Source organism: Megalops cyprinoides, chromosome 1, assembly GCF_013368585.1.
Source record: "Megalops cyprinoides isolate fMegCyp1 chromosome 1, fMegCyp1.pri, whole genome shotgun sequence".
Classification (NCBI taxonomy): domain Eukaryota; kingdom Metazoa; phylum Chordata; class Actinopteri; order Elopiformes; family Megalopidae; genus Megalops; species Megalops cyprinoides.
In genome coordinates this window covers 17,282,366-17,298,757 of record NC_050583.1, presented here as the reverse complement: position 1 = coordinate 17,298,757, position 16,392 = coordinate 17,282,366, and the positions used below count along the sequence as shown (strand labels likewise).

Here is a 16,392-nt window from a genome sequence, read left to right as displayed (position 1 = left end):
AGGTAGTTGGTGTGTAGTTGGTGAATATGGTGTAGGGCAGTGTTTCTCTCCTACTCCTGGAGGCCCACTGTCCTGCATATCTTCTATCTATCTTTGCTGCTTGATTAAATCAGATGTGCTCAGCTAATCGAAAGTGCCACTGATGAGTTCAGTGAGGTAGGTAGAGCAGGGATAGATAGAAAATATGCAGGACAGTGGGCCTCCAGGAGCAGGCTTGAGAAACATTGGTGTAGGGTTTAGTCATTGTTAGGATACTATGGTTGTACCCCTAAATAATCTACTTAACCTATATCATTTCAATTTATAGGTTTCATGTTTTATATCCTTTTAAATGTGAATGTTTTCTGTTTCCCATAGGTTTTGATATGTGAAATCTCAATTGAACACTTTAACTATTTGGAGACAACATCGTCATCAACATTTAACCAAGGAAAAAATCATAACCCAATATATGCTTCCTACACAAGCATAATTTCTTTCAAATGAGAAGTCATAAAGATGTAAAGATAAAACCTTGGGTCACGCTCCATCTTTCAGTGATGTGAAGCAGTTTAAAAAAAGTCCCCTGTACAAATTATCATGTGACAATCTCAAACCCAGATTGACTTCCAAATAAGTGCATCACAAAGCTAAGAGTAGTTATCGAGAAGTATTACAAGAGGTCATTAATATACTGAGGTAAGTGCTAAACAAGTGTAGAGTGCATTTTTAAATAGAAAATAGGGGCAGATACACAGACAGAAAGGTAGACTAGAGATAGAGCTTGAAGCGTGTCTCCGCTTGGGGGCAGCCTATAAACCGCCAGTATCGTGGAAGCCACAAAGCCACAACTAACCAGTTCCTTTTAGTGGAACATAATTCAGTACAATTTTCTTTGTCAGTATTTATAAAATAATTTTACATTTGCAGTTCTGTTGTGTTCTGTTGTACTGGAAGTCGCTCTGGATAATGCATATAATGTGATCTTACTCGTCTGCGTGAAAGCACTTCCTCAGTTGGTCCAGGGTTTTGAGGTGGGGTTTGCTTAAGAGCAGTCCTTCAAGACTGAGTCAGTCACCAGAACTCCTCACAACGCAGCTCTCACAGCTGCCTATTGGTGGTATAACTATCAGTTGTATTGATACTTGTATTTCAGTTGTAACTGTCATTTTCATCAGTACTTTTAAACACCTCTGGGTTTTCTGTGCTAAGGATACTGCAAACATTCATTAAAGAAATATTAGCTTCAAGAATAAAGTCATGAAGATGCTTCGTTTTGCTCTATGGATGTTTCTTGTCATGCCTATAATATTTGGTAAGTTAACATTTTTTTCCCCCCATTTGGAATGGGTACATCTGGGTTGAAATCATTTTGTTGACCCACATCTGACCCGTCACAAAACGGTTCCACTGTGGTCGCGTTACTGTTCCTGTCAAATATAGTGTAAATGGGAAACACTTTCAGATGGTCAGTTTTGAGAAGCGTTTCAGCATTGTGTCTTTGATCTGTGGATCCTTTATGTCAGTTTCTCCTTGCAATTTTAAAAAGTAAATATTCTCATAATTATACAGTCCAAAAAATCTGAAAATCGACTAGAAATAATGGCACCTGGTGGTTTCATTCACATGAAGTCTCTGAAGACCATACTGAAGCATATATTTGCCAGATCAATGAAGTCTTCCTTTTCCCCAGTATTTCGGTTTTTGTATAGCACCTAAATTAGATTTCCTTATGAGTCATACTTAAGTTCTTCACATGATTGGAAGAAGATTGTGAATTCATGTAAATAATGTTTAAGAAGTGTACTGGCAAGACAATTTGTTGTGAAATTATTCTTGGGAACACTAATAGTGGCTTAGAATCAACACTTGATTTTTGGGTCTACAGTATTATGTTATCAATAATATTGTTTGGATATGTTCATTCCATCACTACCAAATGTACTGTCAGCAATATTTATAGTGTCTGTAGACATTACTTTTGTACTTCAATTTATAGGGGTCTGAACAAACAATATACTTTTAGATCCCAGTAAAGACTTTGTGCTTGTAAGAGTTGCTCCTTCATAGTGAAATTGAACCTGCTCTCCACAGTTCTGTTGTATCAATGAGCCAATACCTATGAATGGGAGTGTCTGATATTTTCCCATGCTGCCTGTGTCTTATCGAAATAAATTCCTGAAAATAATGAAAAGGTGCGTCAAAGACAGCCAGATTCCTCATGCTGAATATTTACGATCTGAATATGCAAGGTACTCGTGAACTCTAAACTGTGAGTTTATGATCTGGACTGTCTGCTGTGCCACTGAAGTTTAGAAACCGTCTGCCTTTACGTTTCACTCCCCGCGTTACAATATTCACATCTCGGTAAGGATTATATACACACTTTAAACTAGAAATTAAGTGCCATGGGTCAATCATGTAGACTTTTTTTGGTTACCCAGGATTGTTATGTCCTCAGTTTGCCCTATTTCTATTTGAATTGTAGAAAGAAAGGCAAAGGATAGCAAATTAAAATCTATTCTATTCTAATCGTCACCCTGGCAAAAACAGCTGGTTGCAATTAAAGACATAGCTATGTCAAATTTTTAAAAGCATTTTTTGCCAGAGTATAGGTGCTTTAAAAATGTCAGCTCCAACAAATGAGATTCTGCCTGGATTAAAACAGTTAAAAAAAAAAAAACTACAGGAGCTCCACATTACTATGGGATTGGGGGGGAAAAAAAAATCTATCCCTTTGACTGACCCCAACCTTCGTACCTCCAGCGTCCGAGGACGTTCTCTATTTCAGGCGGCAGGAGGGGGAGTCTGTAGATCTCCCTTGTGAGCAGGGGGAGAAGGGCACCCCTCCGATCGGCCTCTACCTGAAACGCACAGGCTTGGGGCCAGAGAAGGAAGTGATGTTCTTCTCGGATCGGCCACAAGTGATGGACCCAGCAGACGAGGACCGCATTCACGTCCACGGAAGCCTGAGCGCAAATCTGCTCAACGTGACCATTTCACAGCTGCAGCGCAAGGACACGGCACTGTACTACTGCCAGTTTGTCTATAATGGGCATCCCAAAGACGAGTTTATGGCGGGCAAGAAGTCGTTCTTTCTCTTTGTTGAAGTAGAAGGTAAGGTGGGGGGGGTGAGTGATAATGACAAAAACTGAAGTATTACTAGAGTGCACTTTGTTACTTGTTCATGAAACACTGGGCTCTGTAGGAGAAAAGTGCTCTTCACAGTTTTGAGTTTTTGCTCCTAGGCGCAACAGAGCCAAGCAAGCCTTGTTTTTTAATACCTGTTATTATATATATATATATATATATATATATATATATATATATGTATATATATATATATATATATATACACTGGGGTCCAAAATTATTGGGACACTCACTTTTTTTCTGAAAACCCACAATATTTTTGCTGCATATTCCATCAGACATTGGGAAAGTCATATTTATGTCAATTTCAGCTTCATCTTCTGTGACCATGTTACAACCTTGTTAGGTTTATATAGGCTTCAGCATGAGTGTTCAATTAGGGGGCAGGGCAACATTCAGTCAGGCCTAATTGAAGTGATGGTCATTTTTGTTCACTTGTCTGCACTCAATAAGTATGTGGGTACCTTTTAAAATTAAGTTAATGTCATGGAATTGTCAGTTTATTTGGCAGAATTAATGTCATACATATTATTAAATGTTGGAAATAAGGGTAGTCATCAGGCAATCGTGTGCCAACCACATAAAGAGATGTTTTAAAAATGGTAATAGTTGCCAAAACATGTAACTGTTTTCGCCACACCATAAATTAGGTTCGAGTGATAAAACTAATAGCTACATGGACACATCCACACTTACCACAAAATGCCCAGGTGTCCCAATAATTTTGGACCCTAGTGTGTGTGTGTGTATATATATACACACACACACAGTATATGGACAAAAGTATTTGGCCACACCTGTTTTTCAGGGTTTGGGCTAGGCCCCTTATCTCCAGTGAAGGACAATCGTAATGCTTCAGCATACCAAGACATTTTGGACAATGCTATGCTTCCAACTTTGTGGCAACAGTTTGGGGAAGGCCCTTTTCTATTCCAACATGACTGTGCCCCAGTGCACAAAGCAAGAACTATAAAGACATGGTTTGATGAGTTCGGTGTGGAAGAACTTGACTGGCCCGCACAGAGCCCTGACCTCAACCCCATCGAGCACCTTTGGGATGAACTGGAACGGAGATTGCAAGCCAGGCCTTCTCGTCCAACATCAGTGCCTGACCTCATAAATGCTCTATAGAATGAATGGGCATAAATTCCCACAGAAACACTCCAAAATCTTGTGGAAAGCCTTCCAAGAAGAGTGGAAGCTGTTATAGCTGCAAAAGGGGGACCAACTCCATATTAAAGTATATGTATTTGAATACAATGTCATTACAATGTAATGGTCAGGCGTCCGAATACTTTTGTCCATATAGTGTATATATATACATATATATCTATAATTTATGTATGAGGATTATGTTATGATTATGTATAGATCATGTTTTCCATTTTCCCTTTTGTTATTCACACACATGAACATAGGCAAAGGGAAGGGACTTAAATGGGAAGGGACTTGATTTGGTGACTTTCCATCAAATTTAACTTGTAAGAGTATAAGTAAGCCCCCTTTGTAACATTAACTGATGGAGATAAGTGTTTAAAAATAATTCTTCAAAATCCTGTGTTCAGTCATAATTTCCACTTCTACCTAGTACAGTTGGGCAGGACCTAAGTTCAAGGCAGATGGATCTCCTGAGTGGCTCAGCTGGTAAGGCTGAGTCCTACAGTTCGGGTTCAACCCCAGATGTGCCATCAGTTTATAATGACCAGGAGCCCACAGTGTGAGAGCAAATTCACTATTCCACTGGGATAGGGATGGATAGTTTGGCCAGACTTTTCCAATGCAGTGCACTCAGACACACCGCGAGTCATTAGGCACCTGTGAATTGCTTATCTGGTCAGTGGAGTAGTGGTTATCTTGCAAATGGCACCCACTTCACTGCAAAAAATAACCAAGTGTCAGAGAATCGCATTCATCTCACCTCGGCTCTTCTGCACAAACAAAGAAGCAAAAAGCAGGGTTGCACATAAGTGTTCAAGACAGACATTTTTGAAATGGCAAATGAAGGTATAGCACATTTGCACTACACACACTCTTTAGTGCTTCCTCTAACTCAAACATCACAAGGAGTCACAGCTGTTTTCTGAGTGAAACTATTACGAGTCAGGCAGTGGTCCGTAAATATCGGACGGCAGAAATTCACAAGGGAAATTCAGGGCATGTTGGTCAGGAGTGCACTTCCTCAAACTCTGGCTTGGGAAATTTCCAGAATGACCGATTGGAAATCAGAGGAGTTCAACAGCTACATTTCCAATACCCACTCTCTGCCTAAATTATGAAACGCATGATCAGTTGACGTTTTGTTTCTCTCTAGTCTCTGGAAATCCTTGAGATGCTAAAAGAACACAATTCTATTTATGATGAAGACTTAGATGCTGGAAAAGTGAAAAAGATGACCTGCTTCAAATGCTTTGCAATCACACCTACATACTGTGGTCATCAAAAAAAACAGTTCCTACTATGTAATATATAACTAACTTGCAGGTCTGTTTTTTCACACAGGTATCTGAGTGCTTGTATATCCCTCAGTCAGTGAATCATGTATGTGATGTGGCTTTTTTTTGCCACAGGTATCCATTGCAGTTGTTCCAGCTACCCCCCTCTGTTGTACGCCATCTCTGCAGCTGTGGGCCTGCTCCTTCTCATTCTCATCTGCTTGGGTGCGACACAGTGTGTGAGTACAACCAGCCAAACCACTGCACTGATCACCATTCAGTCACCATTACACAACAGAATTCTGAGGCACACGGTCTCCCACGGAACAGCTGTTCAAAATCACACCCTCAAGCAAACACCGACGTCGGCAATAGCTGGGCATAAGTTTGAGCACCTCAAAATGCTTGGATGAAAGGCTGGTTGGTTGTAAGCATCTCACATTTGACAAGATGGGTTAGCATTTAACAAGAGCCCATGACCATTGCCACATTTCACAAAAAAAAAAAAAAATTTCAAATGTACAAAAAATGACAAATGCAAACTACTTTTTTGTAACCTTGCAACCTCATTTGCATATTTCCATTCTTGGTCTCAGTGCAAGTCATGCAAACAAAGAAAACCGCAAACCCTGGTTCCTATATATGAGGAAATGGCAGGGGTTCAGCCGGCTAACGGAAAAGCCCCCCGCAGCCACCTGGAGACCCTGCATCAGGAGGAAACAGACCACTCCATGTACGCCTCTATGAATGACAACCCACAAATCAAGCAGAGGCAGGAAAACCACTACGTGAGCCCCAGAGGGACGCGGCTCCCTCTGCAGTCCAGCGCCACGTCGGGGGAAGAGAAGTGAGCGGGACGCCGCCTTCGCATGCCCCAGCCTCCTTTTGGAAGTGCATGGCTGCCTGCAGAACACGTTCCCTCCAGAGCGCAGAACCAAAGACCCGGCTGTCACTGTCCATGTTGCAGGATTGCCGACTGTGCCGGCACAGCAAAACCATGAACCCAGAGACACACCCTAGACTGAGAGACCTTATCAGAGAGCGTCAGCCTGCGGACTGGTGTCCGTTTTTTCACCATCCACCTCCTGTTTGTCAAGAAATGGGAAGCAAAGACGCGCTAGCATCTGCTGGGAGCTGCGGTGACAACTTTCATAAGCCCCGCAGGCCCTTAGAGGAGCAAGTGTTCAGAGTTCAGATCCCACCTGCTTTGCCTGAAGTGTTCAAGAGGTTAAAAAAAAGGATTCAGAATGCAGAAAGCTATTTTGTTACCTCATAGCTTTTTTAAGTGACTTGCTTTTACAGCAAAAATGCTCAAAAATGTATCTGAAATAAAACTCTAATAGGAAACACTGACTGGAACTGAAACTCTGTTCTGAACATACTTTCATCTTAAATCTCAGTATAGACCCCCTCATTTGACTACACCCACACAAAACACTGATAGCCTTCACACACTGTACCACATTAAACCATCAAATATCGAAAGCTGTATCTATATAACCGAAAGAAATAATTAATGAAAGATGGAAACTTGCACTTCTGAAACTATGAAATGTCATTACTATATATGGAACTGATGGAAAGGAAGACACTTCAAGTTAGAAGTGAATCACCAGTTGGTAATCACTCCTCATGACCATTAGCCCTGTCATTAGCAGGGAATGGCTGGCAAGTCCACTGGTATGGGACTCCCAGGGTATTTCCTGCTCAGTAGGATATTGTATTGTACGGGTATTGTTAATTCCTTAGAAAATATGATCAACTTCCTCTTCAGACATGTTTCATGTGCTGACGTTTGCCATTCCGACTCCATGAGAGGGAGGAGAGCCGTTCTGGTGCTTTCCTTAAGCGTGTAATGCAGAGGAAGGAAGAATTCATGTGGTCTATCAGTTTCCCCAAAGCATGAAAGAGCACAGCTTTTTTTTTTTTTTTTGGGATGTTTTAGAAATTACAGAGATGAATATGTGTACTGTTGGGAAGAGCAGATCCACTAAGTGTCGTGCAAGACCTTTTGCCCTCTAAGAAAGATGTGCCAGTCTGGCCATCTTTCCAACACGTAAAACAGCAGAGTGGAGGCAGAAAATCTAACCCTAAACACTGGACAGCACATAAAGAAGCGAGGAAAAAGGTGCAATTCCAGGACCAAAACATAAATCCTCAACAGAAATACAAACCAGAAGTCATTACAAACATTCAAAACACTTTTCCACAGCCAAGAAAAAACTGTCATTTATTAATATTTTGAAAGAAGCTCCATAGTTCATGAAAACATTTTTTTTTCGGTGCATGTCATTAACAATCACATTCTATGAGAAGAGAGAGAGAGAAAAAACAAAAGCCACCGACTTTTTTTTCTTTGAATCTCAGTACAGACATTTTCCTTAATATTTCAAAACAAAAGGCAAAAAGCTCAAACCTACTGCCACCCCACACTCCTTCCTACTGAAATAAAAGAACAGACACACTTGAAAATAATGGGCTTTCATGAAAAGCCACAGTGCTTTAGCAGAGTGAAGAAAGCTCATTGGTTTAGGAATACACAGCATGACGATGTAATGCAATATTCGTCTGAACTGGGGAGGAGGGGGGGGGGGGGGGGGGGGGGGAGGACAACATGGCATCTGATCACTACAAAAACACACCCCTACAGAATGAACCCTGAACCCCAGGGAGAGAGATGAGCCATGAAGCAGGCTTTGACAACACCTCCCACTTGTGCATAGATCACGATCCTTTAAAACCAGCTTTTTTTTTTTTTTTCCTAATTTGTAGCAGAAAACACATTTTTCATAAATCTTTTTTTTTTTCATTTAATACCTGCCACAACAATGGAGAAAATGACAGACAGTGAAGAGGAAAGAAAAGGTAATGCACAATTCTCCTGAATCTTACAGGAAGGGACCTCATTAAGAAAATACGATAGAGTTTAAAACATACAGCAGCTGTATGTTATTTCACTGTCATAACAATCAAAACCATTGATCATTTTGTTTAAAATGTAAAGCAATTTCAATATATAGATTTATACATAAAGCACTCCATTTTTTAAAGTTCATTTCGAGTCCATTATTTGGTAAATATGTAACTGCTACGGATTTAGAAACAAAGGTCATTTTCTTCTTCGTAAATCCATAACCTTCAGTGCTTGGAGTTGTTTTTTCATTAACCTTTTTCTCTCATAAAATGTACATTTAAATGGCGTGGAGTCGCTGCTCTGGAATCCTGGCTTTCCTGAGACATTATCCACTTTTTTGTGTGTGCAAGATAGTGAGCAAATTATGTCTTCTTTTACAAATTAAAACAAAACTGAAACTCAAAATTGAAAGATACAGGCTTAGAAAGTTCATAAAATCAATATCAACAAAATAAAAATTAAATGTGAAATACAACGCAACACTGATCAATCCCAGAGTTCTGAAAGTAGCATAAATCTTCATTCTGTAAAGTTTTTTTTAATTCATTTGATGGAAGAGAATTCATCCTTTGCTTTTTCCAACATTCCCATAAGTAAATTCCTTTTCCTTGAACTTCAGAATAATGAAACGTTTGTAAACGACAGGTGGCCTTACTAAAAAAAAAAACAAAAAAAAAACAAACAAAAAACGAAAAACAGAAAAAAGGTAGGCACCTCTGATGAGTCTCGTAACAAACTCACCTCCTGACATCTCATTCAGTGTCTCCATGGTTCGAACATGGAGAGTTCTAGTCCATCTACATCAATCTATGGCCACAGTTCTTTGATTTTTTTTTTCTTCTTTTTTTCTTTTTAATTTTTTTTTTTAAACATTTTTATACTTTTTTTTTTACATGTTTATAATTGAAAGAAAAATGGTGCAATACTCATAATTATAATCCGTTTGGATTACTCCACAATAAAAGCCACTATAAGGTAGATAAACATCTTACAGACCAAAAAAACGTTATTTTCTCATGAAGTCCTTGAGTAAACATTAACACGTGAATTGTCACAATCTCCCCTCAGTACGATGAGCTGAGAGAGGGGCAGTAGACACTCAGTGCAACGTTAGAAACTAACAATATTTATCATAATAGATTTTTTTGACAAGCAAGAACAAAAAAAAAAAACACATATTGAACATAAAGAAATGGACATATCGTAAGCACACAGTGACTGTTTGCACACACACATACACACAACTTTGTGCAAACACTTTCATACAACAAATGAAAATTTTTGCATTTTTTCTTTCCAATCTTTCTGCTTTTTAAACTATCGTTTTTAACTTTGAATTGGTGTTGTCAAAAAGCTCGGAAGTGTACGAGTCAGACAAAATAATTACAAAAAGTGTTCACATTACATTATTGGCGCTTCTCGATTCAAGTATATATTTTTTTGTTTGTTTGTTTTTGTTTTGATATGTTTATGATCTCTTCTGGGAAATGTATGTTTTGTAGAGAAAAGTGTGAGGTTGGGGCTGGGGGGACAGAGAGGAGGACCTAATGATAAGTTGTGAGAAAATGTATGCTTCCAAACACACATGTATGTATATGAAATCACCACGTGCATATTCTACCAAGGCCCTTACAAGGAGATTTTTTTTTCCCCACTTGATTTTCCAAGTGTCTGCATATCCTCACCCGGCCCTTGCCCCTTGTACGTGATTGAGGGGGGGGGGAGGGAAGTACACATAGTTTCTCTCCAGTTGCATTAAAACCCAGACTTGTGAAGGGAACGTTTCAGAACTTGGAATCCTCGACATCGGTGCTGTGCTACCGGACACCGCTAGAGTGGAGCAGCTGAGAACGCCTCTTGGGCTGGTATAGCGGCTGGAATACTTAGAACGCTTTGGAACTGCGACCAACAGGACATTCTCAAGTACCATGTGGCCACAGGCTGAGCTTGGAGCAAGGCAGTTTTAAGAAACAGGCAATGGTGATTTTTGCTAGTGTCACTCAGGATACAAGCTCCGGAAGATCGCCTTTCCCCCTTAAGACTCTGTACCAATTGAAACATGTCCCCCCTCTGCCCCCCTCCCCTCTCCCCCCCCCCCCCGTCAGGAGAGGAAAGTCTGCTGATACAGTGGGCCCACACAGAGCTGGGTCTGTGGAAATGTACAGTTCTGCGAATCCGCTTTGAGCGGGAGGAAATTAATACGATCAATACAGCATTCCCTAAAGGCATCCTGGTCTGCCGTCTCCTTCCTGGAGGACAAAAAAAACATGCCGTTTGGGGAAGAAAAAGGCCTGGAGACCAGAAAAGTTTCAGCTAGAAGTGCGGAGCTGAAACACATACATTATAGATATTTAATTTTATTTTCTGTCAAACTTCAAAAATGACACTAAAATGTTTTTTTTTTTTTTTTGGTATAAAAAATATGTACCCGGGATAACCCATTTACAGTGCACCTAACCTTACTGGAATCCCCGTTTAGTTAATGTTATTTTTTTTTTTCCTTGAAGGGGTCTTCCCTATGAAAGCAAGATTATCTCAATTATTAGGATGAGGTGTTACCCGTCTGACCGAGATCCCTCCTGCTCTCCCCTCACCCCATCACCCACAGTGTCAATCAAAGTGCCGAGGAACTGGAAATAAAAGTGCTCTGCAGCAAAGAGGAGGAAACTCAATGGAATATGGGAGCTGCAGCCTCACCGAGCAAACCACTTCATAAAGAAAAAAAACAGCTCAAAAAAAAAGGAGTTTTCATCGTGTTGGCACGCGGGACTCGAGGGAATGCGAGGGTGGCCATCTTGGACCTGCCCCTCTCACTACCGCTAAACCTCTGAAACCCAAAGTGTTTCATCTGCCAGAGGACAAGGTGAGCGAGAGGGAGTTGTGAGAGGAAATATGTTTTCCAGACAATCTCTTACATGGAATCAAGTCTGCCTTCCAACGTCAGCGTAAAAAACACAGCAGGGCCCCCTTGCCTGCACTCTGCGGGGGTCACCTTTTGGGGAAAAGGACACATCAGGCCCCCCCCCCCCCCCCCCCCCCAAAATGCTGCCCTCCTGCCCCTCTGACATAGCCTAGCTCTGTGTAATCTGCTTCACCAGTGCCGACCCCCAGCGTGTCCTTAGTGTACTCTTCTAGAAAGTTCTACAACTCCACGCACAAGAACGCAAAAAATAGGAAGCTGCATTAACCACATTTTTTTCGAACAGAAATGTTTGTTTCTTTAACCCTGCCCTGAGATCAAGCTGATGTAAGATACATTGTTCAGAAAAGTAAACAGTGAAGACCCCACCTGTGTAACACCTGATTGAACGTGTATACATACATACACACATGTATTTATGACAGTTTCGTGGTCTACCCCAGTTTTTCAGAAGGTCGTGTGTAAGAGCTGGAGGGTACTGGGGCGTGTCCCACACTCAGGGGTGGGGTGGGGTGGGGGAAGCTGCCTCCTGAATGCGGATTGGCACTTCTTCACAGGGGGCGGCGCTGATCACACACCTCAACGTCATTGCATAGGAACAGAGCTCTGAGTCTGTTCTGTTTTTTTTTTTTTTTTTTTTTTCCTTTGTGTGGGTTTTCTTAGAAAAGCGCGTCAGACCAATAACCCGCTGTGTTTTTTGGGCTCTGTGCCTTTCCTCGTAAAGCACCGGGTGAAGCAGGCCAGAGGGGGATCTGGCAGGACCAGGCTACGCACTGTGTTTGAGGAGGGCTTGCAGCGGTGGGAGAGGCAGGAGGGGACAGCACATTAAGCAGGCGGAGCAGCTGGGGGATGGGGATGGGGGTCCGGGGCGGGGGGGTTACGCCCACTGATCTGAGGGCGCCTACGCCTCACCCCGCCTACACACCTCAAGGTACCACCAGGACTTACTACAAAAACACTGTTTTAACACAAAAGCATGATCACAAACAATACAGGGGTAACCAAAGGACACAGACATCTGTAGTATCAATCATCACCGTTTGCACCCTACACACAGGCTGTGCTCACTGAGGCACCTCTTACCAAAGTGTTTCTGCGTCAGAGCAGTGAAGGGCTGGTAAGCAGCTACCTTTGAAGACCACTGCATGGAGATTAAAAAAAAAAAACCGCGGGGAAAAAAAAAAAAACGACAAAACAAAAACCAAAAAAAAAAAAAAACAACCACGAACACAACGACAAAATAAGATAAAAACCCAACACTGGTGATTCCAGAAAAAAAAACGTGACTGTCTCAACTTCCAGCTAAAGTGATCTTTGAGTGAGGGAAGGGCAGAAGCTGAGAGCAGGCCGAGCGCTGGCGCAGTAGTACTGATTGGCCAGTCCTGACCGAGCTGCTCCAATCCGGGCTCAGGGTCCAGTCGGGCTCGGCGCCGGCTGCCCGGGGGAGGGGGGGGAAGCACTGCTGCAGAATGGGACGGCACTGCACGCCACAGTCTCCACAGCAGATAGGCACTCAATGGCCAAACTATCATACAGGGTTGGCGGGGCCTTTCCGACGGGGCCCCCTGCAGGATCCGTGTAACATTGCATGTCTAGCGTCTCCAGACAAGAAGGCTAAACATTTTGGAGTAACAGTGATATTTACTTTGATATTATCCCAAAAGCAGACGCTTCGGCTTTTGCCAGATAAGTCTTTTTTTCCCTTCATTCTGCTACCATTTTCAAGTTCCGTTCCGGTCCCTGGGCCACGGAGGGACACCACAAAATGGGGGAAAAAAAAAGTGTTTGTTTTTTTTTTGTCTTTTTTTTTTTTTTTTCTTTTTTTCAAATACAGATACAGTACAAAAGAACAAGGAGATGCCATTGAGAGATTTTTTTTTTTCCTTTAGTCTTTGCTTTTTTTCAGTTTTCAATGTTGCGTCTCCATTTTCTGGATTTGTTGGCGTTGCAGTTTGAGCTTTTCACTCTTGTTAAGTGCTATAATAAACCACCCCTTTTAAAAACAGTTTTTTTTTTCGTACATTTGTACCAAATGCAAGGAACACCCTTTATCTACTGCATTATAAGAAACACCTCTTATTTGGTATTGTGCCAGGTCTCCTGCCCACTTCTCCCCCCCGCCCCCGGTACAGTCCCTGTTGAGCGTGGCTGTGGAGTGGACTGAGGAAGTGCATTCAGCCTGTAGATTTGAGTCCATGTAGTTTCAGACTGAAGCCTGACTGTTTGCATCCATTCCACTTTTGCACTGGATTCACTCAACAGTTTGGGTGGTGGGGGGTGGTGGGGGGGGGGTGTGGGAGGCAGGAGGGTAAGGGTTTCTGCAGTTCAAAAGTTGGTGAAACACACAAACGAACGAAACGAAAAGTGACCAGCTTCTGTTGAGAGTAACGGTGGACGGAAGAGTCTGTGGCATATATTGCACAACACATCACTTGAAGGTGAAGGTTTTTTTTTTTTCCAGAAACTGGTGGACTACATGAGGCTGAGGACTTGATTGAAGAAATCAAATGAAATCAGAACAGCAAGTAATCCTTAAACAAGATGTGGTATGGTTCAAGAAGTGTTTCTTACAGTTCCGTAGAACAGTGGTATATGGATTCACTGACAGACGTACAAATAAGCGCCTATACGAACATACACACGCATACACACACACGCAGGCACACGCACCCTCAGCCAGATTAACATGTTTTGAATAATATTCTCTCAGCTTATGTTGCAATAGATATAAAAACAGCCTGAATATACGAAACAAACAGCAGTGTAAATCCCTTTAAGTAAAAAAAAAAAAAAAAACTACAGTAAGAGCTGGATGCCGTGGTGACAGACGTCTTACTGTAGTGTAACGTTGTTCACACTGGTTTCCGTTCCATTTGCTGGCTCAGAAATGGGACTGTGCAATTTTCCATCAATTTCTTCAGTATGTAAAAAGCATGAGAAGGACCTGGGCTGGAGAGCGGTTAAGGCTAATATTAGTGCTGAGAAAGAAACAAACCAACATAAAAGTACTTGAACCATTCCCTAGGCCAGGAGCTTGCTCGGAATGATGCCGTTTTGAGAGGAGCTGTGAGGAGACTCTGTTAGGGAGGGGGGTCATGAGGTGTCTGGGGCCAAGGGGTTAAAATGGCAGCTTCTTATTTCACTTCTTCTAAAAACACTTCACGATGAATGTCAGTTCCTTATAAAAAAAAAAAAAAAAAAAAAAAAAAAGCATCACTACACGGTTGTCTCTCCTTTGTAGTGGTTTTGTTTCACTTCTACAAAGCCGAAACTGACTTCAACACTTGAACCCAACCCTTCGAAAAACGGAAAAATGCTTTTTTAAAAAAAAAAAAAAAAAGAGAGAAGGGGAGGGTCAGCAGCCGCTGACAGCTGGTTCACAGTTCAGATTGATACTGATTATCGTCACATGATTTGCTTGGTTTTTGCTCCTTCTCGCGCTCGTTTCAGCCGCGAATCTGTTCTTCTACATGGACTCTCCGCTCAGCAGGTCCCCAGGAAGCAGCGTGTTGATTGGGGTGGGGCTCCCGATGACCCTGGCGTCCTCTCCGCTGGGGGGTCCCCACAGGCTGGAGTACTGCTGGACCCCTCCCCACAGCAGGTCGCTGCCGGCCTTGGCGGCCCCCAGCCCGCTGCTGTTCCAGTGGCCCATGGCGTGCGACGCCCCCGTCCCCCCCAGCCGCGTCTGATTGGTGCCTGGGTTGGCCTGCCAGCTGGTGGTGGGCGTCAGGGACTGACCTTGTGCAAAGAATCGGTTCACTTCCTCCTCCCCGGCAAACTCTGCCAGGATGGTGGTGTTTCCCAGAACACACCTGTGGAAGGACAGAGGAGAGGAGGTCTGAGGCAGGGTCCTATCACTCATCTGCCCGCATTCACACCCATGCGAGGTCAGGCTGACTGACACAAAGCTCACACTTCCGGCGACCCTGATGGTCCCAAACCCTACGTCAAACTCTGTCTGCGATCTGCCTCCGACACGTCACACTTCCTCTTACTGGAGCAGACGGGGCAACGGCCAGATAAACGGACGCCAGGACGTACATGTGCAGGGACTTCTGGGCTTTGGCCGCCTCTTCCTTGGAGCTGTAGCGGACGACAGCGTTCCCCTGGGTCAGGTTGAGGTGGAATGTAATGAGGGGGCCGTGCTGCATGCACAGCGTCCGCAGAGTCGAGCCGTCGATCTGCAACACAAGGAGAGCAACCACACCATTACGCTGGCAGGCCTTCCCTCTGCACTTCTCTATACTCAATACTCAGTCTTTCTAAAGTCTATACTCGAGGCTCAATCTTTTCACACTTGCTCACTTTGCAGGTCTACAGTCAATGGTCCTTCTACAGTAGCTCATCCTGCAGGCGTACACAGTCAGTCTGCAGGTATGTACTGCAGTGGCAGAGGGGTATGACAGAGCGTACCTGGGGGGTGAGGTTCCTTAGGACTAGCCAGCTGGTGGTCCTGGTGGAGCTGTCTGTGCTCCATGTGGTGCCAGCTAAGAGAAAAGCACAGAGATGCAGAAAAGAGGAAGAGACAGAGAGAGAAAAAAGGACAGAAAAGGGAAGACAGAAGACACAAAATGGAAGACACAGGGTGAGAAAAAGGTCAGCACAAGAACATCGAGGTCACCATGCTGCACTCAGCCTTGCAGGTGCAGAGGCGCAGAGGCGGCCTACTCTGACCACGCCCGACTCCGTTAAAAGTCAAGTTTCTACAAAAACAAACACGGTAACAAGATATCTCTCTCTCTCGGGGTCTTTTTAGAGCAGGTATAAGACTTTGTTCTGGTAAACCTCAAAATTTCAGTTGGTGTGACGGGTTCCCTAAAACCAGAGCAGGGCGTGCTGTTCACAACACCCCACATCTGATGAGCCCCGGGTCCGCCTGCCTGTGACACCTATCTAAGAAAAGCCTGAGTCACACCTCTCAAAACAACCCCCTACTTCACAGCTTCTACCGTGATCTGTTTTTCCGCCAAAGGCTGACAGAGGGCAAGCGGCGG

At 43.1% G+C, this 16,392-nt stretch overlaps 2 protein-coding genes across 7 annotated transcripts in view; one reads left to right on the top strand and one right to left on the bottom strand.

Annotated features, from left to right (window-relative positions):
• Positions 1-1,003: 1,003 nt before the first annotated feature.
• cd7al (cd7 antigen-like) lies at positions 1,004-6,760 on the top strand. Its single transcript, XM_036537129.1, has 4 exons — positions 1,004-1,294; positions 2,746-3,096; positions 5,700-5,803; positions 6,161-6,760. The coding sequence occupies exons 1-4, from the start codon at positions 1,240-1,242 to the stop codon at positions 6,413-6,415; spliced, it is 765 nt and encodes a 254-aa protein (XP_036393022.1). The 5' UTR covers positions 1,004-1,239; the 3' UTR covers positions 6,416-6,760.
• A 6,911-nt stretch (positions 6,761-13,671) lies between these two features.
• Positions 13,672-16,392, bottom strand: part of tnrc6c2 (trinucleotide repeat containing adaptor 6C2) — a 56,567-nt gene continuing 53,846 nt past the window's right edge. For all 6 annotated transcript variants that reach the window (XM_036524094.1, XM_036524122.1, XM_036524112.1 and 3 more), the window contains 3 exons: positions 15,812-15,885; positions 15,440-15,579; positions 13,672-15,210 (listed from right to left, as the gene is read on the bottom strand). In XM_036524094.1, coding sequence (XP_036379987.1) covers positions 14,865-15,210; positions 15,440-15,579; positions 15,812-15,885 — 560 coding nt within the window. In that variant the 3' untranslated portion in view covers positions 13,672-14,864. The remainder of the gene's footprint in view (positions 15,211-15,439; positions 15,580-15,811; positions 15,886-16,392) is intronic.